The sequence below is a fragment of the Mobula hypostoma genome, chromosome 19, assembly GCF_963921235.1.
Source record: "Mobula hypostoma chromosome 19, sMobHyp1.1, whole genome shotgun sequence".
NCBI classification, from domain to species: Eukaryota; Metazoa; Chordata; class Chondrichthyes; order Myliobatiformes; family Myliobatidae; genus Mobula; species Mobula hypostoma.
Window position 1 is genome coordinate 8,410,761 of NC_086115.1, and position 23,511 is coordinate 8,434,271.

The following is a 23,511-nucleotide window of genomic DNA, read 5'->3' on the forward strand; positions in this document are numbered from 1 at the left end:
CATGCTTGGTGACGACAGGAGCATGTTAAGCTAGCCAGTTAGACAGAGTTAGATAGACTTCTGACAGAGTGCTTCAGCTTCTTAATTGAGACGACTTTTGGAACAAGGTAAGGTACAGTTTGGTCTGTTTCATGACGCATGCCGGCACCCTCAACTGGGGAAGGGCAGAAACCTGATGAGTTGGATGGGAAGACTCGATTTCTATAAAATAATCACTTCACAGCCCATGGCATCTGGGAAGCTATTTCTGGCCAGCCACTCGGGATTAAATGGACGCAGTTAAACAGGAGCTGATATTCAGTGTTTGAATTAAGTTTTCTTCTGTATTTTAGAGAAATTTTAAATGGAATCACCGTGACTGATGAAAATGAGAACAAGCTGGGAGAATCTAGGGTAAGTCTGCATTTTAGTAAACCCATATGACAATGTAGAAATGCTTTCCATGGAAATCTGTTCTATCATTAATTTGATGGGCCGAGTGGCAGTAAGCAAAATGTTCTCTAAACCCTGAGATATTGTGTCCCGTCATGTATATACCGTAATATTGTTGAGTGTGTTTTATTTTAAACACTATTATGTATACATTTCATCATGAAGTAAAGACATGGATTCCTGCTGCTTGTTGCTGACCTTGCACAGAGCAGATTAGCGAGAGTGAACCGAACGACCGGTTAATGCATTTGCTGCCAGAGAGAGCTGTGGCTACAGGGTATTTAACTTCTACCTCAAAGAAAGGGAAGATGGGTCTTGTCTCAGTGCATTGGAATTATCAAACTAGATTATATGCTGAAATGTTGGGATGGGTCTTGAATTTCCCGATTGAAGACAATAGTAAGCTGACACCTGTATATATTAGGTTCTTAGTGGGACCTTTCATCAGCCTTGATCAACTTAATTCACAGAGTGTCAAATATGAAATGGATCCGTATATAGGAAGCATAGGAATTGAAGCAGCCCATTTACTTCTGCCTAAACTCGATTTTGCTGATAAATGAGATTGTGGCTGATCTGTGGCCTAACTTCCAGAGCTGCAAGGCAATGTTGGAGCTTTGTAGAACTCTGGTTAGATCACACGTGGAGTATCTGGTGGTCTCGTTATAGTCAGGGTGTGGACACTTTAGAGAGGGTGCAGAGGACGTTGTCTGGGGTAGAGGGCATGTCTTACGAGGACAGGCTGAGTGAGCTAGAGCTTTTTGGAGTGAAGGAGGATGAGAGGTGACTTGATGAAGGTGTACAAGGTGATAAGAGACATAGTGGATAGCCAGAGACCTTTTCCCAGGGCAGAAATGGCTACTACGAGAGGGCATAATTTTTAAGCTGTTTGAAGGAATAGGGGTGTGGATGTCAGATTTTTTTTAACAGAGAGCAGTAGGTGTGTGGAATGAACTGCCAGAGGTATGGTTGAGGCAGATACATTAGGGAGATTTAAGAAACTCTTAAATAGGCAGATGGATGAAAGGAAAATGGAGGCTATGTGGAAGGGAAGGGTTAGATCCATCTAAGTGTAGGTTAAAGTGTCAGCACAACATTGTGGGCTGAAAGGCCTGTGCTGTACTGTACTCTATAACCTGCTTCTAATTTACTTTCACAGATTTACCCTCTGGTGCAAAGTCAGCATTTACCTGCTTAGGCCATAGGATGTATGAGCAGAATTAGGCCATTCAGCCCATCAAGTCTGTTCTGCCATTCGACAGTGTTTGATTTATTTTTCCTCTCCACCCCATTCTAATGCCTTTTGACACCTTTACTCAAAGAACCTATCAATCTGCACTTTAAATATACACAACTACTTGGCCTCCACAGCCGTCTGTGACATTGAATCCCACTGATTCACTTCCCACTGGCTAAAGAAATTTCTGCTCATCTCTATTCTAAAGGAGTACCTTTCAGTTCTGAGGTTGTGCCCTCTGGTCCTAGACTCTCGCACTATAGGAAACAAACTCTCCATATCCTCTTCGTCTACCTTCAATATTCGATAGTTTCAATGAGATTCGCCCCCCCCCCCCCAACTCTTCTAAACTCCAGTGAGTACAAACCCAGAGGTGTCAAAGTGTGGTTGGTAGGTTGATGGAGAAGAACCTGAAAGGCAGGATTTTAAACATTTGGAGAGGCACAATATGATTAGGAATAGTCAGCATGGCTTTGTGAAAGGCAGGTCATGCCTTACGAGCCTGATTGAATTTTTTGAGGATGTGACTGAACACATTGATGAAGGTAGAGCAGTAGGTGTAGTGTATATGGATTTCAGCAAGGCATTTGATAAGGGACCCTATGCAAGGCTTATTGAGAAAGTAAGGAGGCATGGGATCCAAGGGGACATTGCTTTGTGGATCCAGAACTGGTTTGCCCACAGAAGGTAAAGAGTGGTTGTAGATGGGTCATATTCTGCATGGAGGTCGGTGACCAGTGGTGTGCCTCAGGGATCTGTTCTGGGACCCCTACTCTTTGTGATTTTTATAAGTGACCTGGATGAGGAAGTGGAGGGATGGGTTAGTAAATTTGCTGATGACACAAAGGTTGGAGATGTTGTGGATAGTGTGGAGGGCTGTCAGAGGTTACAGCAGGACATTGATAGGATGCAAAACTGGGCTGAGAAGTGGCAGATGGAGTTCAACCCAGATAAGTGTGAGGTGGTTCATTTTGGTAGGTCAAATATGATGGCAGAATATAGTATTAATGGTAAGACTCTTGGCAGTGTGGAGGATCAGAGGGATTTTGGGGTCCGAGTCCATAGGACACTCAAAGCTGCTACGCAGGTTAACTCTGTGGTTAAGAAAGCATACGGTGTATTGGCCTTCATCAACCATGGGATTGAGTTTAGGAGCCGAGAAGTAATGTTCAGCTATATAGGACCCTGGTCAGATCCCACTTGGAGTACTGTGCTCAGTTCTGGTCGTCTCACTATAGGGAGGATGTGGAAACCATAGAAAGGGTGCAGAGGAGATTTACAAGGATGTTGCCTGGATTGGGGAGCATACCTTATGAAAACAGGTTGAGTGAACTCGGCTTTTCTCCTTGGAGTGATGGAGGATGAGATGTGAGCTGATAGAGGTGTATAAGATGATGAGAGGCATTGATCGTGTGGATAGTCAGAAGCTTTTTCCCAGGGCTGAAATGGCTAGCATGAGAGGGCACAGTTTTAAGGTGGTTGGAAGTAGGTACAGAGGAGATATCAGGGGTAAGTTTTTTTATGCAGAGAGTGGTGAGTGCGTGGAATGGGCTGCTGGTGATGGTGGTGGAGGCGGATATGATAGGGTCTTTTAAGAGACTCCTGGACAGGTATATGGAGCTTAGAAAAATAGAGGGATATGGGTAACCCTTGGTAATTTCTCAGGTAAGGACATGTTTGGCGCAGCTTTGTGGGCCGAAGGACCTATATTGTGCTGTAGGTTTTCTATGTTTCAAACACTCCTCATAGTTTAACCCTTTCATTCTCATGAATCTCCTCTGGACCCTCTCCAATGCCAGCACATCTCTTAGATAAGGGGCCCAAAACTGCTCACAATACTCCAAATATGGTCCAATCAACCCCTTATAAAGTCTCAGTATTACATCCTTGCTTTTATATTCTAGTCGTCTGGAAATGAGTGCTAACATTGCACTTGCCTTCCTCACCGCAGACTCAACCTGCAAGTTAATCTTTGGAGAGTCTTGCACGAGGACTCGCAAGTCACTTTGCACCTCCAATTTCTGAATTTGTTCCCCATTTTTTAAAACAGTCTACACCGTTATTCCTTCTACCACTGATTCAACCTGCAAATTAGGCTTTAGGGAACCCTGAACGAGGACTCCCAAATCCCTTTGCATCTCGGATTTATGAATTTTCCCCCGCTTAGAAAGTAGTCGATGCTTTTATTCCTTCTAGCAAAGTGCATGACCATACACGTCCCTACACTGTATCCCACCTGTCACTTCTTTGCCCATTCTCCCAATCTGTACCTTACTTAACGGTCACTGTTCTCCCGTTTGTCTTTTCGGTTTTAGAACCTGCAGTGATGCCAGAGTCAGTTGCTCAGGTGATAGTACAATGCAGTTTGGACCTCGTCTTACTGTGAGAAATCCCACGTGGTAAAAAAGGGGTTGCTGTTGTGCCAATGACAGAGCAAACAGTGAAGTGCTTAGATTTGGGCCCGAGTGCATTAACTGGGAAATCAGCAGATGTATTGGCGGGAAGCATCGTGAAGCTGAAAGAGCAAGGGAGCTGCTCGGAGCTGCCTCAGGAACTAAGTCACAGCAGCAACACACTGTCCCACGAAAGGCCCCAGAGCTGCAGATTTACAGCCTGTCCAGGGAGCAGGCAATGAACCAGCATGTGGGGATACGAGTAAACAGATATCACTGTTGCTTTCGAGAATAGCCACTAGGAGGGGCAGCAGACTGTTCCTGCACATTGCTTCCTAACCCTCTCTCACATGGAATGCAGCCTAGTTTCAGATTTGCCCTCAGGAAATATTTGGAATATAATTAGCTGTTCCCAGAGTCAAACACAAATTACTGACATTGAATTTTACGGAGGAAGTGCTTCTGAGTTAATACAAAGGTAAAACGTTCCAGCAATGTCTGATTCCAGTATTAATATGTCTTGAAAAGTTGAGTGAGCTAGGCCTTTTCGCTTTGGAGCCGAGGAGAGTGAGACGTGACTCGATAGAGGTGTACAAGATGATAAGAAGCAGAGATCGAGTAGGCAGCCAGAGACTTTTTCCCAGGATGGAAATGCCTAATACGAGGAGGTATAATTATAAGGTGAATGGAGTGAAGTATAGGAAAGGGAATGTCAGAAGTAAGTTTTTACAGAGAGAGTGGTGGGTGTGTGGAGTACACTACCTGGGGTGCTGGTAGAGACAGATACGTTTAAGAAACCCTTATATAGACTCATGGATGATAGAAAAACGGAGGGCTATGTAGGAGGACAGGGATAGATTGATTTTAGAGTTAGTTAAAAGGTCAGCACAATATTGTGGGCCGAAGGGCCTGTACTGTGCCTGAACTGTTCTATGTTCTATATGTCCTAATAGTGATGTATTGCTTCAAAAATATCTTCCTTCTTTTGAAAATGTTCCCAGCACCTAGAAACCACTTCAGGTCATCTACTGTTCTCTAACCACACTCTGTCCCAAATCTCTGCAGCAGTTCTTTTAAGCTGGTTTGCTGGTAGTGGGCTGAAGATTCTCCTTAGAAGCTGTCAGCTTCTTTCCGTGCTATTTCAGGTACTAGATTAATGGTGGAGTTATCCTACCAGTACACTGCCCCGGAATTGTCCGACCAGTACACTCCACCGGAATTGTCCTACCAGTATACAAACCGGAATTGTCCTACCAATACACTGCCCCGGAATTGTCCGACCAGTACACTCCACCGGAATTGTCCTAAAGGTACACAAACCAGCATTGTCCGACCGGTACACTCCCCCGGAATTGTCCGGCCAGTACACTCCCCCAGAATTGTCCTACCAGTACACTGCCCCGGAATTGTCCTAAAGGTACACAAACCGGAATTGTCCGACCGGTACACTCCCCCGGAATTGTCCAGCCAGTACACTCCCCTGGAATTGTCCTACCAGTACACTCCCCCGGAATTGTCCTACCAGTATACTCCACCGGAATTGTCCAACCAGTACACTGCCCCAGAATTGTCCAGCCAGTACACTCACCGGAATTGTCCAGCCAGTACACTCCCCGGAATTGTCTGACCAGTACACCCCCCCCCCCCCCCGGAATTGTCCAGCCAGTACACCCCTCCGGAATTGTCCAGCCAGTACACTCCTCCGGAATTGTCTGACCAGTACACTCACCGGAGTTGTCCAGCCAGTACACCCCCCCCGGAATTGTCCGACCAGTACACTCCCCCGGAATTGTCCTACCAGTACACTCCACCGGAATTGTCCAGCCAATACACTCACCGGAATTGTCCAGCCAGTACACTGCCCCGGAATTGTCCGAACAGTACACTGACCGGAGTTGTCCAGCCAGTACACTCCACCGGAATTGTCCAGCCAGTACACTCCACCGGAATTGTCCTACCAGTACACTCCACCGGAATTGTCCTACCAGTACACTCCACTGGAATTGTCCGACCGGTACACTCCACCGGAGTTTTCCTACCAGTACACTCCCCCGGAGTTGTGGTCATAGTTTCCGAATGAAGTATTCACCACCTGGGGTTGAAATGAGGGGAAAGTTGACTTAAATGTGCACTAAATCTTCAGAAATCTGTAACCCAGAGGGCTGTGGATACCCACACTGGAAGTGGAGATTCATCATGATCTCACTGAAAACCGGAGTAAAAGGATAATAAAGATGAGCTTCATTTGTCACATGAACATTGAAACATGCAGTGAAATCATTGAGCATCACAGTGCAAGGATATGGTGGGAGAGCCTGCGAGTGTAACCACGTTCCCTGTGCCAGTATAACATGCCCACAAATCACTAACCCATCTGTCCCTGAAATGAGGGAGGGAAATGGATCACCTGGGGGAACGCCACATGGCCACAGGGAGAGTGTGCAAACCCCTTGCAGACAGCAGAACCCCGGTTGTGATCGCTGGTGGTGTAAAATGTTACACTCTGTGCCACCATTACTCAGTTTAACTGGTCAAGTGGTCTCCTGCTGCTTGTTTCTAATTTCTTATCTCTGCCCAATTCTCATATTTTTAAAATGTTTGTGTATTCTCCTGCTAGTTTGCCTTGTCATTGTTTATAGCATAAATCAGAGAATAATGAACGAATTTCAACTATTGTTCCTTTGTGCTTTTCTGACAGCCTGCTTACAGGGGTGAGGTGCCAAAAGAACAAATGTGCTGCCCTGTGATAGGGTGGAACAGCCAGGCCTTCTTAGTGGTTGCATCAATTAAAGCATGGGCTTAAGGCTGATTTATACTTGTGCGTCAAATCAATGCTGTAGGTACAGCATAGCCGCGAACCCTACGCAGTGCCTACGTGGATCCCTACGCCAGAGCCTGACGCGTACCTCTCCCAAAATGTAACTACGTGTCGCGGCAACGTAGACCGCAACAACTGTGATTGGTCCGCTTGGTAGCATCACATTTCCTCCTGCGCTGCAATAGCTTCCCACTGGGCGACTGAAGGGCAGGGAAGGAACTCTGGCTGCAATGCTTTCCATAAAGCTTTACAGACCTCCGAAATTATGGAGGACACATTTCGCTTTTACCAAAAAAGATGCTTGCTTCAAACTTGTTTACCCCGAGAAGGACTACTATGACCATGAAGCCTTGCACGGGCAGGTGTGTGCGCACGCGCGACGTGCGAATGCGTGACGTGAACGTGCGTGAATTGCAGAGCGTCGCAGACACAGCAACGCACAAGTGTAAATGCTCCCAACGGCGTCGCCCACTTGCGTAGGCTACGGCACACGGTTGACGCACAAGTATAAATCAGCCTTTAGGGTTTACCAATCAGCTCCCTTCCCATCCTGAAGAACAGGCAGGTTCCAGTCAAAGTGTGTTACCAGTTGGATATGGACACCTCTAGGAGGAGAAGTCCTTTCACATGAAGAAAGGGTGTGGGAGGGCATCCATAAATAAAGGATCATACCTCCAGAGTTAGGAGGCCCATATTTAGAGGAGTTTGTGCTTTAAGTGGTCATTGTGCCCTTGTTCCTACCTGCTCATCCTGGCTGCAGGTATTACACCTGGGGAGTTACACCTGGGGAGGCAGAACATCGGTGGGTTCTGACTGCATTTTCCAGTCACTCTCGGAAAGCGGGTGAGTGGAAGCAGAGACCAATTCGGGTCAGCACGGTAACACAGCGGTTAGTGCTGTACGGTTACAGAGTCACCAACCCAGGGTTTAAACCTGTCCATGGCCTGTAAGGAGCTTGTATGTTCTCCTCTGTGAGCTCCAGGTGCTCCGCTTTCCTCCCACAGTTAGTAGGTTAATTTGTCACACGGGAGTAGTTGGGCAGTGTGAGCTCAATGGGCCGTAAGGACCTGTTACCATGCTGTCTCTCCGAATTAAAAATTGTTTAGCCACACACGCAAAATGCTGGAGGAACTCAGCATCTCTGGAGGGGAATACGCAGTCTATATTTCAGGCCCAGACCCTTCTTCAGCACCTACCTGCCTGCAATGTTTCCGGTAGCCTGATAGCTGCAGGACAATCCTCTGGGGAAGCTGCTGCTAACACATTTACGCTATGGTTAAAAGCCTGCATCAGGGATTTTAACATGATTGAACAAACAAACCACCAGCAGAATCATTGCTCTACTTTCGTAATAATTGTCTACTGTTTCAAGATCTGTAACCTGCTCCCTTGCATTAAAAAACAAACACCAGTGCTTTGAAATGCCATAGATCCTTGAAATAAGGCACCCATTGCTTGTCTGAGCATGAAGTTATGTCTCCTTAAGCTCTTTATATATTTTCATGTTATGCCAGTGTATATAGAGTTAACACTGGTGTTCCCTCTTCTGTGTTCTGCCAGCTCACTTGTTTATAGGTAAGGTCACATTGTCCACTGTGGGGGGAAAACCTTTCAGGCAATTGTTTGTAACTGATGGCTTGGGGGTTACAAATAAAATGAAAATCCTGTCAACTGATTCCTCCCTAACCCCACACCCCCACCCTCACTGATATGCCTCTTACGTGCATGTTTGCGTTTCAGATTGCAGCTGTGAAGGGTATCACGCAAGTGGTGATCTCTAGAGTTACCATGGCCGCTCCAGGAATGAGTAAGTATCTAAATAAACACCATTTGAGTCCGTAGATAGCTCAGAACCATCTTTGGTTAGACAAGAAGATAGTCCGCCGATGATGTAATGGACCAAGATGGCAGCCTAGACAGTTGTGAGATAAAATTCTCCAGTCCCATTGGCCCACTCTTCTTTAGGTATTTGTTCAGTGCTTTCCTGTTTTCATTGCCTCCTACATCCTTCTTACTCCATTTCTAAATTTGGAATATTGACTAGCCTTCTGAATGCCTCAACCAATTTAGTAATGCTTTGATATGTAATTATTTGCAAGCAATTAGATATTCTAGTCCTCGAATATCATTGGGTCATCATGACCCAATCTTGCTCTGCCACGTCTATTCCTTTCTAGTTGGAATTGTTCAGGTCACAGCTAGCATCTCTCTGTCATCTTCTCTGGCTTTGCTCCATTAAGCTTAGATCTTCTGATAGGTTCATCTGTTAGGTTGTTTCACTAGGTTAAAGATCATACATTAGTGCAAATCCATTACCTTTTTTTGTGTTGTTTGCTGACCACATTCTTTCATCCCCAAATACCACCATCCTTAGACGCCTATCTTTCTGTAACACCTTGATAATTACGTTACAGGGCCCCAGCCCATGAGTTAAAAGTCCCAACGTGAAACTGACTTTTAATAGATTTGATCATTTATTTGATGACCCCCCCCCGGCAAAAAGGAAATGAAATGGAGGGGGGGGGGAAGCTTTGGAGCTCTAACACTTAACTGTTAACTGTCGTTCATTCTTTGAGGCATTCCCCTGCTTTCGTGGATGGTTGTGAAGAAAAAGTATTCCAGGATGTATATTGTATACATTTCTCTGACATTAAACGTACCTTTGAAAATGTGAACAACTGAGTGTTGAGTACTCAGCTAGCTACAGGGGATGGAAGGTTGCTGCCCCTGTCCTTGGTTCATCCTCACAGCCTGTTTGACTTCAAATGCTGCCCAAAATGCTCTGACATCTCAAATACATTGAGCAGCTTTCAAATTCTGGTTAGTTTATTGTCGTACACACCCAGGGTGCAATAAAGTTCCTTGTGCTCATGTGAAGCTTACGGAGTAAATGGGACATATGGTAATAATAAAAGCACTTTATACAGCGATGAGCACAAATAATCCAAGGCAGAGTGGAAATAAAATAACAGAAGAGGTGGAATTAGAGGTTGAAGAACTTGGGAGGACCACGAGGAAAGGGTGTGAAGAAGGTGTTTGATTCAGAAGTCTGATAGCAGTGGGGAAGAAGCTGTTTGTGAGTCTGGTTATACAGGCTTTCAGCTTCCTGTATCTTCCCCCAGAAGATAGAAGAGAGAAAACGGAATGGCCAGAGTGGCAGGCATTCTTGTTGATGCTTCTATCCTTCCTGATGTAATGCACCATGAAGATGGACTGGATGGAAGCAAGTTACAAGTTTGAAATGGAATGAGCAGTGTTTACCATGCTTTCGTGCTCTATCAGTCCAGGATAACAGTTCCTGTACCAGGTTGAAAGGCAACACCTGGATACTTTCAGTAGTGTATCTGTTGAAGTTGGAGTGAATCCTCATGACAAGCCACATCCTCTCGGAAAGTACATACGCTGATATGCTTTCATCGTCATCGTCATAGTCAGACTTTATTGATCCCGAGGGAAATTGGTTTTCATGACAGTTGCACCAACTAAGAACAGAGTATAAATAAAGCAATATAAAACCATAAATAATTAAATAGTAATATGTAAATGCCAGGAAATAAGTCCAGGACCAGCCTATTGGCTCAGGGTGTCTGACCCTCCAAGGGAGGAGTTGTAAAGTTTGATGGCCACAGGCAGGAATGACTTCCTATGACGCTCTGTGTTGCATCTCGGTGGAATGAGTCTCTGGCTGAATGTACTCCTGTGCCCAACCAGTCCATTATGTAGTGGATGGGAGACATTGTCCAAGATGGCATGCAACTTAGACAGCATCCTCTTTTCAGACACCACCATGAGAGAGTCCAGTTCCACCCCCACAACATCACTGGCCTTATGAATGAGTTTGTTGATTCTGTTGGTGTCGGCTACCCTCAGCCTGCTGCCCCAGCACACAACAGCAAACATGATAGCACTGGCCACCACAGACTCGTAGAACATCCTCAGCATCGTCCAGCAGATGTTAAAGGACCTCAGTCTCAGGAAACAGAGACGGCTCTGACCCTTCTTGTAGACAGCCTCAGTGTTCTTTGACCAGTCCAGTTTATTGTCAATTCGTATCCCCAGGTATTTGTAATCCTCCACCATGTCCACACTGACCCCCTGGATGGAAATAGGGGTCACCGGTACCTCACCCCTCCTCAGGTCTACCACCAGCTCCGTAGTCTTTTTCACATAAGCTGCAGATAATTCTGCTCACACCATGTGACAAAGTTTCCTACCGTAGCCCTGTACTCAGCCTCATCTCCCTTGCTGATGCATCCAACTATGCCAGAGTCATCAGAAAACTTCTGAAGATGGCAAGACTCTGTGCAGTAGTTGAAGTCCGAGGTGTAAATGGTGAAGAGAAAGGGAGACAAGACAGTCCCCTGTGGAGCCCCAGTGCTGCTGATCACTCTGTCGGACACACAGTGTTGCAAGCACACGTACTGCGGTCTGCTAGTCAGGTAATCAAGAATCCATGACACCAGGAAAGCATCCACCTGCATCGCTGTCAACTTCTCCCCCAGCAGAGCAGGGCGGATGGTGTTGAACGCACTGGAGAAGTGAAAAAACATGACCCTCACAGTGCTCGCTGGCTTGTCCAGGTGGGCGTAGACACAGTTCAGCAGGTAGACGATGGCATCCTCAACTCCTAGTCGGGGCTGGTAGGCGAACTGGAGGGGATCTAAGTGTGGCCTGACCATAGGCCGGAGCAGCTCCAGAACAAGTCTCTGCAGGGTCTTCATGATGTGGGAGGTCAATGCCACCAGTCTGTATTCATTGAGGCCGCTGGGGCACGGTGTCTTCGGCACAGGGACGAGGCAGGACGTCTTCTACAGCACAGGAACCGTCCGGAGCCTCAGGCTCATGTTGAATACATGGCGAAGTACTCCACATAGCTGACGGGCACAGGCTTTGAGCACCCTGGTACTGACACCATCTGGTCCTGCAACCTTGCTTGGGTTGAGACGTTTCAACTGTCTTCTCACCTGTTCAGCTGTGAAGCCCACCATGGTGGTTTCGTGTGGGGAAGGGGTATTGTCGTGAGTGCAGGGTGGGGGACTGTGAGGAGGGGTAGGAGGGGAGAGTGGATATGTGTTGGTTGGGGGCTGACAACAGATGACTCGTGGGGGATGGGCAGGGGCCACAATGTCAAATCAGGTAAAGAACAGGTTAAGTTTGTTGGTCCTGTCCACACTGCCTTCAGCTCATCTGTTGCTAGTTTGATGGTCCTCATCCCCCTCCAGACCTCTCTCATATTGTTCTGCTGGAGTTTCCACTCAAGCTTCCTCCTGTACCTGTCTTTAGCCTCCCTGATCCTGGCTTTCAGGTCCCTCTGTATTGCCCTCAGCTCCTCCCTATTTCCATCTCTAAATGCCCTCTTTTTAGCGTTCAGGATGTCCTTAATGTCCTTTGTCACCCATGGCTTATTATTTGAATAACAAACAACAGTTCTTGTCAGAACATTGCAGGCCACACAGAAATTGATGTAATCAGTGATGCACTCTGTGAGCCCATCAATATCCTCGCCATGTGGCTCACAGAGTGCCTGCCAGTCTGTCACCTCAGAACAACCCTGGAGCACCTCATAAGCCTCCTCCAACCATTTCCTCACTGTCCTCGAGGTTGCAGGTTTACTCTTCACCAGAGGCACGTAGCAGGGTTTTAGATGCACCAGGTTGTGATCTGACCTTCCCAGTGGGGGGAGGGGAGAGGAGCTGTATGCATCCTTAACGTTAGCGTACATCAAGTCCAGAGTCCTCTCCCCTCTGGTTGTACAGCTCACATACTGCGTGAAGTTGGGCAGTGTTCTTGCCATGGTAACACGGTTGAAGTCACCTGAGATGGTAATGAGGGCACTCGGGTGTTGGGTTTGTAATCTGGCTATGACAGTGTAAATGATGTTACACGCCGATGTCGGGTTGGCAGAGGGAGGGATGTACACAACAACCACAATTGCATGCGAGATTTCCCTTGGCAAATAATATGGCCGGAGTCCAACAGCAAAAAATTCAATATCCGGGCTACAAGCATGTTCCTTGATCGTACTATGACCAGGATTGCACCATCTGTTGTTTACCAGAATAGCAAGCCCCCCTCCTTTACGCTTACCGCTCTCAGTGCAATTCCAGTCAGCTCGAACGGTCTGGAAGCCCTCTATGGAAACGCTTTGATCGGGTATGTCCTCGTGCAGCCACGTTTCAGTAAAACACATGACACTGCTCTCCCAAAATGTTCTCTGACTCCTGGCTAGTGCCGTCAACGCATCCATTTTATTACCCAGCGATCTCACATTTCCCATGATGAGAGAGGGGAGACACGGCTTATAACTTCTGTTCTCCATAAGCCTCTGTTGTCTCAACCCGGTCCTTTTTCCTCGCCTTTTTGATCCCCCTCTGCATCCTCTGTGTGTTTTCCTCCAGATTTCAGCCGGGGTGTCCGCCACTCTGTTCGCTAAACCAGCTGGCATTAGCGCAGTCAGCTGGTTCCGGGAATAAACAATTCGGCCATCCTGCTGCCAGGCTAATGAGACGTGTCCGAATGTAACTATTTCCAGCACTAAAAACCCAAATAAAACTCTCTCCACCAGCATGTTAGAGAGGGTGCAGCTTCAACGTGTTACCGTGAAAAAAAATACAACAAATACCGTAAATTTAAAAAGTTAAAGAAGTAAGAAAACTAGATGGAGCAACCGTAACAGGCTGCGTGCACGACCGGCGCATGCGCACAATATCAGTGCATTTCTTGATCAGTGCATCAGTATGGAGGGACCAAGAAAGATTGCTGGTGAAATGGATGCCGAGGAACCTAAAGTGGTGACAGCGGCCCCATGGCGTGGACAAGATTGTGTTCACCCACAGCCCCAGTCCAGCTGGCAGCCTCTTCCTGCGCGCCTGATACTACCTATGTGTCTCTCCCTCCAACCAGTGGCCCTGAATTGCAATTAGAAATGAAGATTTCATCGGGCCACCGAGAAGAATTGATAACCCTGTGCAATAGAACCAACAAATAAACCAGACAAGATCTAGATTTCTTCAACTCTTGACACAAACCTTTCTCAGCCACATCAGTATGGCAGCTTTAATATTGCCAGTTTGCCCAGGGTGTTTCACAGAAGCGTTATCAATCAAAAGGAAAAGTGGTTCCATCCCACATGAGGAAGTGTTAGGGCAACTGACCAAGAGGTTCCAACTCCAAGTTCAAAGTAAATTTATTATCAAAGTACATATATGTCACCATATACAACCCTGAGATTCATTTTCTTGTGGGCATACTCAAATCTACAGAATAGTAACTATAACAGAATCAATAAAAGACGATGCCAACTTGGGTGTTCAACAGAGTGCAGAAGACAATGAACTGTGCAAAAGAAAGAAAGAATACTACTACTAATAATAAATGAGCAATGAATATTGAGAACATAAGGTGAAGAATCTTTGAAAATGAGTCCATTGGTTGTAGGAACATTTGAATGATGGGGCAAGTGAAGTTGAGTGAAGTTATCCCTTTTTGTTCAAGAGCCTGATGGTTGAGGGGTAATAACTGTTCCTGAACCTGGTGGTGTGAGTCCTGAGGCTCCTGCACCTTTTTTCTGATGGCGGCAGCGAGAAGAGGGCATGACCTGGGTGGTGGGGGTCCCTGATGATGGATGATGCTTTCCTGCGACAGCATTTCATGTACATATCTTAATGGTTGGGAGGGTTTTATCCGTAATTGATTGGGCCATATCCACTGCTTTTTGTAGTATTTTCCATTCAACCATATCTGGTTTCCTTACCAGGCTGTGAGGTAGCCAGTCAACATGCTCTCCACTACACATCTATAGAAGTTTGTCACAGTTTTAGATGTCATGCTGAATCTTCGCAAACTTCTAAGAAAGTAGGGATGCTGCAGTGCTTTCTTTGTATTTGCACGTACATGCTGGGTTGCTTAATATGCAAGGATCAAAGCGACAGATTGGAAGGGGAAAGAATTCCAAAGCTTCTGCACTTGTTGGCTTCTGGCACTGCCACTGATGGCAAAGTAATTACATCTGGGAATGCTTCCTGCCAGGCTGGGGGAGCATAGATCTCTCAGAGAGTAGGTGAGCTGGAAGAGATTGAGGAAAAGTGAGGATGACATTTTAAAACGAAGGCATTCTTAAATACGTAAGTGAGCAAGGAGGCTTTGTGGGTGAATGGGACTCAGAATCATACGGCAAAGAAACTGGCCCTTCAGTCCAACTGCTCCATGCTGACCCCAGCTTCCTACCTGCTAGACCCAGTTGTCTGCATTTTTTCTGGGCACAAAGAATCATAACAGAATCAATGTAAAACTACACACAAAGACAGACAAACAACCAATGTGCAAAAAACGACAAATTGTGAAAATACAAATATGTAGTCACGAGGGGGGAAGTAAGAAGTTTCTAAGATCTATGGTACCCTATATTAAGTCGCTCTTGTAGTCTTGTCATAAAATGTGAGAAACAATTGACTACTTGATGGAAATTTCAATGAAAGACAAACTTCTAGTGACTCTCTTCTTTATAAAGAAAAATGTCATTTCCTCATCAGAACTGGCTACTCCAGTTAAACACTACAAAACAGGTGAATGTGGCTGCATGCCCAGAAATTCCTGTCATATAGCCATGAGCCTCAGAAACTGCTGGCCTTTGGAAAGCCCCCCCACTCCCACTCTGTATAAACTCAGGGAGATGCTGCTTGACTGGTCAGTTGGCAAATCTATTCTACAGTTATAAAAACCATGTTGACCTTTGACTTCATTCCGTTTACCTCACTATGCATTCCTTGATACACTTTTAGTTATCACAGTCGATCACTCAAACTCAGAATTTGAATTGACCTCAAAATTTCAGCTGCGCTTCGTGGAAGAAGTTTCAAATTTCCAATATTGTCCTTATCAGAACATCTCCTAACCGCTTTGCAGAGGGCTGGGTCTAATTTTTGAATCGTGCCAGCTGTTCCTAGACTTCCCAAACAACTGAAGTGGTTTCTCTAGCTTTTAACAATAATCTTTATCAATTGTCTGCATTGTTCCACGAGCCATAGTGTTGGTAAAGGACGTAAATGCTAACAGTGTTTTTCCCAGGGAGAGGGAACGAAAAACTAGAGGGTATAGGTTTAAGATGAGAAGGGAAATATTTAACAGGGAGCCAGGAGACAACTTCTTCACACAGTGGGTGCTGCTTATGGAACAAGCTGTCAGAAAATGAAGGTGAGGCAGATACAAAAGCAACATTCAAAAGACATTTGGATAAACTCATTGACAGGAGATGTTTAAACCAGGGGATCCCAACCTTGGTTAATGGTAGGGGTCCATGGCATAAAAAAACTTAGGAATACCTAGTTTAAAGTGATATGGGCCAAATACAGGCAATTGGGATGTTGGTCAGTATGGAGAACATGGGCCAAAGAGCCTGTGTAAAAAGAAAAGAACACTGTATTACTGCTTGTTTACACTAGGAATCTCACGGCAGCTGATGGGACTACCAGAGTATCAGAACTTAAGTGCCATCCATTTTACCAGCGGCAGGAGGTTTCTGCGATCGTTTTGGTAGCAGTGTACATTCCACCTCAGGCCAATGTCAAACAGGCTCTGGATGACCTGAGCAATGGGATCAACATACACAGAACCGCACGCCCTGACACCTTCACTATCATTTTGGGGGATTTTAACCAGGCCAGCCTGAAAAAAAAAATCACTAAATAACTACCATCAACAAATCACCTGTTGTACCAGAGGAAATAACACGCTGGACCACTGTTACACCACCATCAAGAGCACTTACCGTGCTATTCCCCACCCACACTTTGGAAAGTCTGCCCACCTGGCTGTACTTCTACTCCCTGAGTATAGGCAGAGACTGAAGACTGCAGCACCAGTAGTGAGGACCAAAAAGGTATGGACAAGGGAAGCACAGGAGCGCTTACAGGAATGCTTTGAATTGGTGGACTGGACTGTATTCCGAGATTCACCTTCGAATCTGGATGAGTATGTTACAGTTGTTACCAACTCCATTAAAACCTGTGTGGATGAGTGTGTGCCTACGAAAACTTGCTGTACATTCCCAAACCAAAAGCCACGGATGAACCAGGAGGTTCGACGTCTGCTGAGGGCTAAATCTGTGGCATTTAAGAAGAAAACCAGATACAACTTGTGGAGGGCTTTTCAAGAGTGAAGAAACAATTCTGAGCGAGGTTGGAAGCAACATCAGATGCACGTCAACTCTGGCAGGTTTGCAGGACATTACTTCCTACAAAGCGAAAGCTTCACTACCAGACGAGTTCAACACCTTCTATGTCCGCTTTGAAAGGGAGAATATAGCTACAGCTGTGAAGATCCCTGCTGCACCCAGTGACCCTGTGATCTCTGTCTCAGAGGCCGATGTCAGGCTGTCATTCAGGAGGGTGAACCCTCGCAAGGTGGCAGGTCCCGACAAAGTACCTGGTAAGGCTGTGAAAACTTGTGCCAACCAACTGGCGGGAGTATTCAAAGAAATTTTCAGCCTCTCATTGCTACGGTCGGAAGTTTCTACCTGCTTCAAAAAGGGCAACAATCATACCAGTGCCCAAGAGGAGTAATATGAGCTGCCTTAATGACTATCATCCAGTAACACTCATCTATGATGATGGAATGCTTTGAGAGGTTGGTCATGGCTAGAATTAATTTCCCCCTCAGCAAGGACCTGGACCCACTGTAATTTGCCTATCACCACAATGGGTCTATGGCAGATGTAATCTCAATGGCTCTTCACAGGGCCTTAGATCACTGGGCAATACAAACACCTATGTCAGGATGCTCTTCATTGACTATAGCTCAGCATTTAACACCATCATTCCTACAGTCCCGATCGATAACTACAGAACTTGGGCCTCTCCACCTCCCTCTGTAATTGGATCCTTGACTTCCTAACAGAAGAGCACAATCTCTGTGGATTGGTCAGCTACCTCCTTCTGCTGCTGGATCCTTGACTTCCTAACTGGAAGACCACAGTCTGTGCAGATTGGTAATAATATCTCCTCCTTGCTGACGATCAACACTGGTGCACCTCAGGGGTGTGTGCTTAGCCCACTGCTCTACTCCCTCTATACCTATGACCATGTGACTAGGCATAGCTCAGATGCCATCTATAAATTTGCTGATGATACAACCATTGTTGGTAGAATCTCAAATGGACATGTGAGGGCGTACAGGAGTGAGATACACCAGCTAGTTGAGTGGTGTCGCAGCAACAACCTGGCACTCAATGCCAGTAAGACCAAAGAGCTGATTGTGGACTTCAGGATGGGTAAGGTGAGGGAACACAAACCAATCCTCATAGACAGGTCAGAAGTGGAGAGTGTGAGCAGTTTCATGTTCTTGGCTGTCAATATACCACGGAGAGCATTCTGACAGGCTGCATCACTGTCTGGTACGGGGTAGGGGGGAATTACTGCGCAGGACCGAAAGAAGCTACAGAAAATAATAAAACTAGTTGGCTCCATCTTGGGCACTAGCCTCAGTGGTGCGTCAGAAAGGCAACGTCCATTATTAAGGACCTCCATCGGTCAAGACGTCCTCTTCTCATTGTTACCATCAGGAAGGAGGTACAGAAGCCTGAAGGCACACACTCAGTGATTCAGGAACGGCTTCTTCCCTCTGCCATCCAATTCCTAAATGGACATTGAACCCATGAACCTACCTCACCTTTTTAAAAATACATATTATTTATGTTTTTCCACTCTTTTTAATTTAACTATACAATATACATATATGTACAGTACTTCTATACACAAACAAGAGAAAATCTGCAGGTGCTGGAAATCCGAGCAACACACACAAAATGCTGGAGGAACTCAGCAGGCCTGAATCATCGACTGTACTCTTTTCCATAGATGCTGCCTGACCTGCTGAGTTACTCCAGCATTTTGTGTGTGTTGTTGTGTACTTACTGTAATTGATATACTTATCTATATTTTCTTTCTATATTATGAATTGCATTGAACTGCTGCAGCTAAGTTAACAAATTTCATGACACATGCCGGTGATAATAAACCTGATTCTGAGATTCTGAACTTGCCTGCTTTATATTTGGCGATTACTCACTGGTTATCTCTTACAGTGGCTGAGATATCTGATGTTTGGGGCTGCCTTTGGCAAGAATTTACAAGCACAATGTCCTCCTGGTGATTATATTAATAAGCATTTTAGAGCAATATAGCTGCCGTTACCATGGAATGAATATATCTCAGGAGATAGTTTTTTTTTGCAGTCTGACTGTGAGGAAAATTGTTCAGCCTGCAGGAAGGGCAACTTTGTTGAAACAGGTCATGAATACAGCCGCACCCACTGATTGCTGTGTAACTCTTGGCAGACACAATCTTTAAGTGTTGCTATGCAGACATCAGCTTTGTCTCCAGAAATAACTATGCAGTCACTCTGGAGCTAACTGTACTAATACAAAATGTTCAGTCAGGTGTGGCTTTTCCCTCAGGCTACAATGCCAGGACAGGAAAATACTGCTGATGTGTCCATTGCCAACAGCCAGTTATCTGCTCCCAACAATATCATCTTCTCTTCTCTCTTCATTGTGAGTCGGCTGATGGGACCTGACTCTACAGAGGACTGAAGAGCAGATTAGGAACGTTGTAAGGAGGCATAATGGCTCTGTTTAGAGAACACTACTCAAAGCAAACTCTTATAACTTTCTATACATAAATCCTCATTAGCTCACACTCAGAATATTGTGTTCAGTTCTGGTCGTCTCATTATAGGAAGGATCTGGAGGCTTTAGAGAGGGTGCAGAGGAGATATACCAGGATGCTGCCTGAATTCGAAAGCATTGTCTAATGAGGATAGACTGAGCAGGCTAGGAGTTTTCTCTTTGGAGTGAAGGAGGATGAGAAGTAACTTGATCGAGATGTACAAGATGATAAGAGGCATAGATTGAGTGGACGGCCAGAGATCTTTCCCCAAGGAAGAAATGACTAATATGAGGAAGCATGATTTTAAGGTGATTGGAGGGATTACAGAGGAGAAGTCAGAGCTAAGTTGTTTACACAGACAGTGGTGGGTATGCAACACCCCGCGGGGCTGGTGGCAAAGGCTGATGCGTCAGGGCCATTTTAGAAACTGTAGATAGGCACATGGATGACAGAATTTTGGAAGGCTATATGGGAGGAAGGATTTGATAGATCTTAAAGTAAGTTATGAGGCTGCCACAACATGGTGCCTGTACTGTGCTGCAGTGTTCTGTTTATGATGAGAGGCATTCTGACTCATTGCCTCACAGCCTCGATTAGGTGCCGCAAGGGGCTGCAGAGGGTTGTAGACACAGACAGTTCTGTCACAGGCACAACCCTCCCCACCGTCATGGGCAAGAGAAGATCTGCAGGTGCTGGCAATCTGAGTAACACGCACGTCGACTGGTTCCTCCTCTCCATAGACACTGCCTGGCCTGCTGAGCTCCTCCAGCATTCTGTGTGTGTTGCTCGGATTTCCAGTCTGCTGATTTTCTCTTCTTTGTGATTGGATTACTACACTGCGAAGTCTCTTCCAGGGATGCTTACCCTGGAGGAATTTAAATCTTCCCTTCGGCGGGAGTTCAGTGAAACTCTCTCTCACTGCTCCCCCTCTGTGATCCAACCATCTTGGATATCTTTTAGAGGCAGTTCCTCGGGAAGATGACATCTATCACTAAGGGACATGTCCTTTTCTCATTGCCGTTATCAGGGAGGAAGAACAGGAGCGGAAGACCCACACTCAGTGATTCAATAGGGTCTTTTAAGAGGCTCCTGGATAGGTACATGGAGCTTAGAAAAATAGAGGGCTGTGGGTAACCCGAGGTAATTTCTAAAGTAAGTGCATGTTTGGCACAGCGTTGTGCTATAGGTTTTCCATGTTTCTAAAAACAAGTTCTTCCTTCCATCATCGGATTTCTGAATGGTCCAGGAACCCACGGACACCACCTCGTTATTTCTCGTTTGCACTATTTATTTATTTTATAATTTATGGCAGTTTTTATGTTGTTACACCTTGCTATTGTTACAACAAACTGCGCATCTTTTCAGTCAGTGATAATGAGCCTATGTAGAGCTAATACTGAGTGTGTCTCAGAGTGCTGAGGCAAGTCATTGAAGGTATTTTAGACGACAAGATTTTCCTCAACTTGTGAGGGCAGATCTGGCTCATTCGAAGGCTCCCCCTAATTAAGTCTGATCACCAACAATTCCATAACTACCTTCCCTTTATCCCAAGTTTCCTTAACAACGTGAGCTGCCTTGTTTGTTGATTCCCTGGATGTGCCAGCATTTATTGGTCATCCCTAATTATTCTTGAACCACGAACGTGTCAGAGGACACCTACAAGTTCACCACCACTCTAGATCTGAGACTAAATAAATGTCAGACCAAATAAGGACCACTAATCTCCTTCACTAAAAGACAGTAATGGACCACTCTGGGAGTTTGGAATCGCCATTCCAAATGGTGATGTTTTATTGCAGAAGTCATTTAACTAACAAAACTTAGTAAATTGATATGTTAGTGTCACATGTACTGTGGTATAATGAAAAGCTTGTCTTGCAGACCATCTATAAGATCATTTCGTTACAACAGTACATTGAGGTAGTACAAGGTAAAAGAGGGTGCAGAATAGAGTGTTACAGTTACAGAGTAAGTGCAGTGCAGGAAGACAGTAAGGAGCAAAGGCCATGATAGGGTGGACTGTGAGGACAAGAGCCCATTTTATCGAACAAGGGGATCATTCAATAATCTTATAACAGTGGGATAGAGTGTCTGAACATTACTGGTGCTCTTGGAATTAATGTTAAAGGATATTTAGTCTCTAATCAGAGCAGATGGGCTCTATCACATGTAAGAATGATGCATGAAATAATCTTACAGTTGTGTTTAATTTTGCTGGAAGTTCCCTTCTTCCCTCTAGGCCTCAAAATTCCGTTCCTGCCACCAATGTTTTCCTCTGTTGAACTATGAGCTGATTGGCTTTTCTCCGAGATTTGACGTCAGGGTTCTTGGCAAATGACGGAAAGCAAGCATTACTGGGGAATGAATGATGACCTTTGATGTTATTTAGCACAATAGAATGGAGATCCTACAGACTCAGAAAGTTTTCAAGTTACTTTCTGTTCTCTCTGCCCAGTTTGTGGTTGAGGCAATGATTCTCAGTATCCCAAAGTCAGAGTCTCGTTCTCCTAATAAGAACATAAGAAATAGGAGCAGGAGTCGGCCATCCGGCCCATCAAGCCTGCTCTGCCATTCAGTCAGATCATGGCTGATCTGACCATGGACTCACCTGCCTTTTCCCCATAACCCTTAATTCCCTACTATGCAAAACTCTATCCAACCCTGTCTTAATATATTTACTGAGGTAGCCTCCACTGCTTCATTGGGCAGAGAAGTCCACAGTCCACAGATTCACCACTCTTTGGGAAAAGAAGTTCCTCCATGTCTCCATCCTAAGCTTACTCCCCCGACTCTTGAGGCTATGTCTCCTAATTCCAGTCTCACCTACCAGTGGAAAAAACTATCCTGCCTCTATCTTATCTATCCCTTTCACCTAGTGAAGCTGGTGGCCCCTGTGGGAGGGGAAGGGGGCAGTTAAGTACAAAAGCATTGAGCCTCCCCTAATACAGCAACTGGTATGAAGACCAGTTAAGTAGTGCGATCACTCGAGTTGAGTATGACGTTCTGCCAAATGGTTGTCTTTTGGTGGGTCTCGGGTGGCTGCGGGGCTCGTTCTTGGATCCACACATTCTGGTGCAGTGTGGGCACGAGTAAGTGGCTGTTGTTAGTGGCTGGGTCTTTTAGTTGTTCAGTCTCTCCTTTCGCAGCTGCTGATTCATACTCTTTGCCTGCTCCCATCCATTCAGTGTGTGTTCAAGAAAAACTTGTACCAGTGGACTTTGCAAAGTGATGCCAGTGCAATGGATCAGCAGGACTAACATCTGTCTCCAGTGTCCTCCAAGATGACGCCTGTGTACGTCAGTGACTCTCTGCGGGCTGCAGGAAATTGTACCAGTTTTCCTCTTAAATGTTCTCCTTTTGAACTACTTTCGCTGCAATCTGCAGCATGTAAATTTCCTCTTAACAGCGGACTACGAAATTACATCAGTGATCTTCAGATCTCACGGTTGGTGGTGAAGTCTGGAGTGGTTCAGCGTGTTGCCTTTAAGGGCTAACACCAAGGCCAGGACCGTGGCCGAGTATGCAGCAGGAGAGGTAGGATTCAAAGCAGGCTGAAACGCAGGGGGGTGAGGCCTCCTCTTCCCAGCATCGTGTTGCCGAATGTACAGTGACTGGAAAATAAGATTGACGATCTCGGCAAGGCCGGTGTGTCAGAGGCAGACGAGGCAGATTTCACTTGTTGCAGTGGGACTCGGTTAACAGCAAACATGCAGGACGCAGCTATCTGACCAGATGGTTATGCTATTTTTCAGAATAAATCAAACCTCAAATTCTGGTAAGGGAAGAAGTGGCTGTATATGGTTGTTAGTCTATTCTCTTTGGTGCACAGATGTTGAGTTTATGCCAACTTCTTGTTCCCCTGACTTAGAACAAATAACAATTAAATTAGACCATTCTATTTGCCTCGGGCGTTTTCATCTGTGATTCTGACTGCGGTTTACATACCACCGGCAGCCGATTATAAGCAAG

The 23,511-nt window shown here is 45.6% G+C and overlaps 1 protein-coding gene across 3 annotated transcripts in view; it reads left to right on the forward strand.

Annotated features, from left to right (window-relative positions):
- The window catches only part of sfxn2 (sideroflexin 2), a 142,104-nt gene that overhangs the window by 77,817 nt on the left and 40,776 nt on the right, over positions 1 to 23,511 (forward strand). For all 3 annotated transcript variants that reach the window (XM_063071286.1, XM_063071284.1, XM_063071285.1), the window contains 2 exons: positions 333 to 393; positions 8,621 to 8,687. In XM_063071286.1, the coding sequence (XP_062927356.1) occupies positions 333 to 393; positions 8,621 to 8,687 (128 nt within the window). The remainder of the gene's footprint in view (positions 1 to 332; positions 394 to 8,620; positions 8,688 to 23,511) is intronic.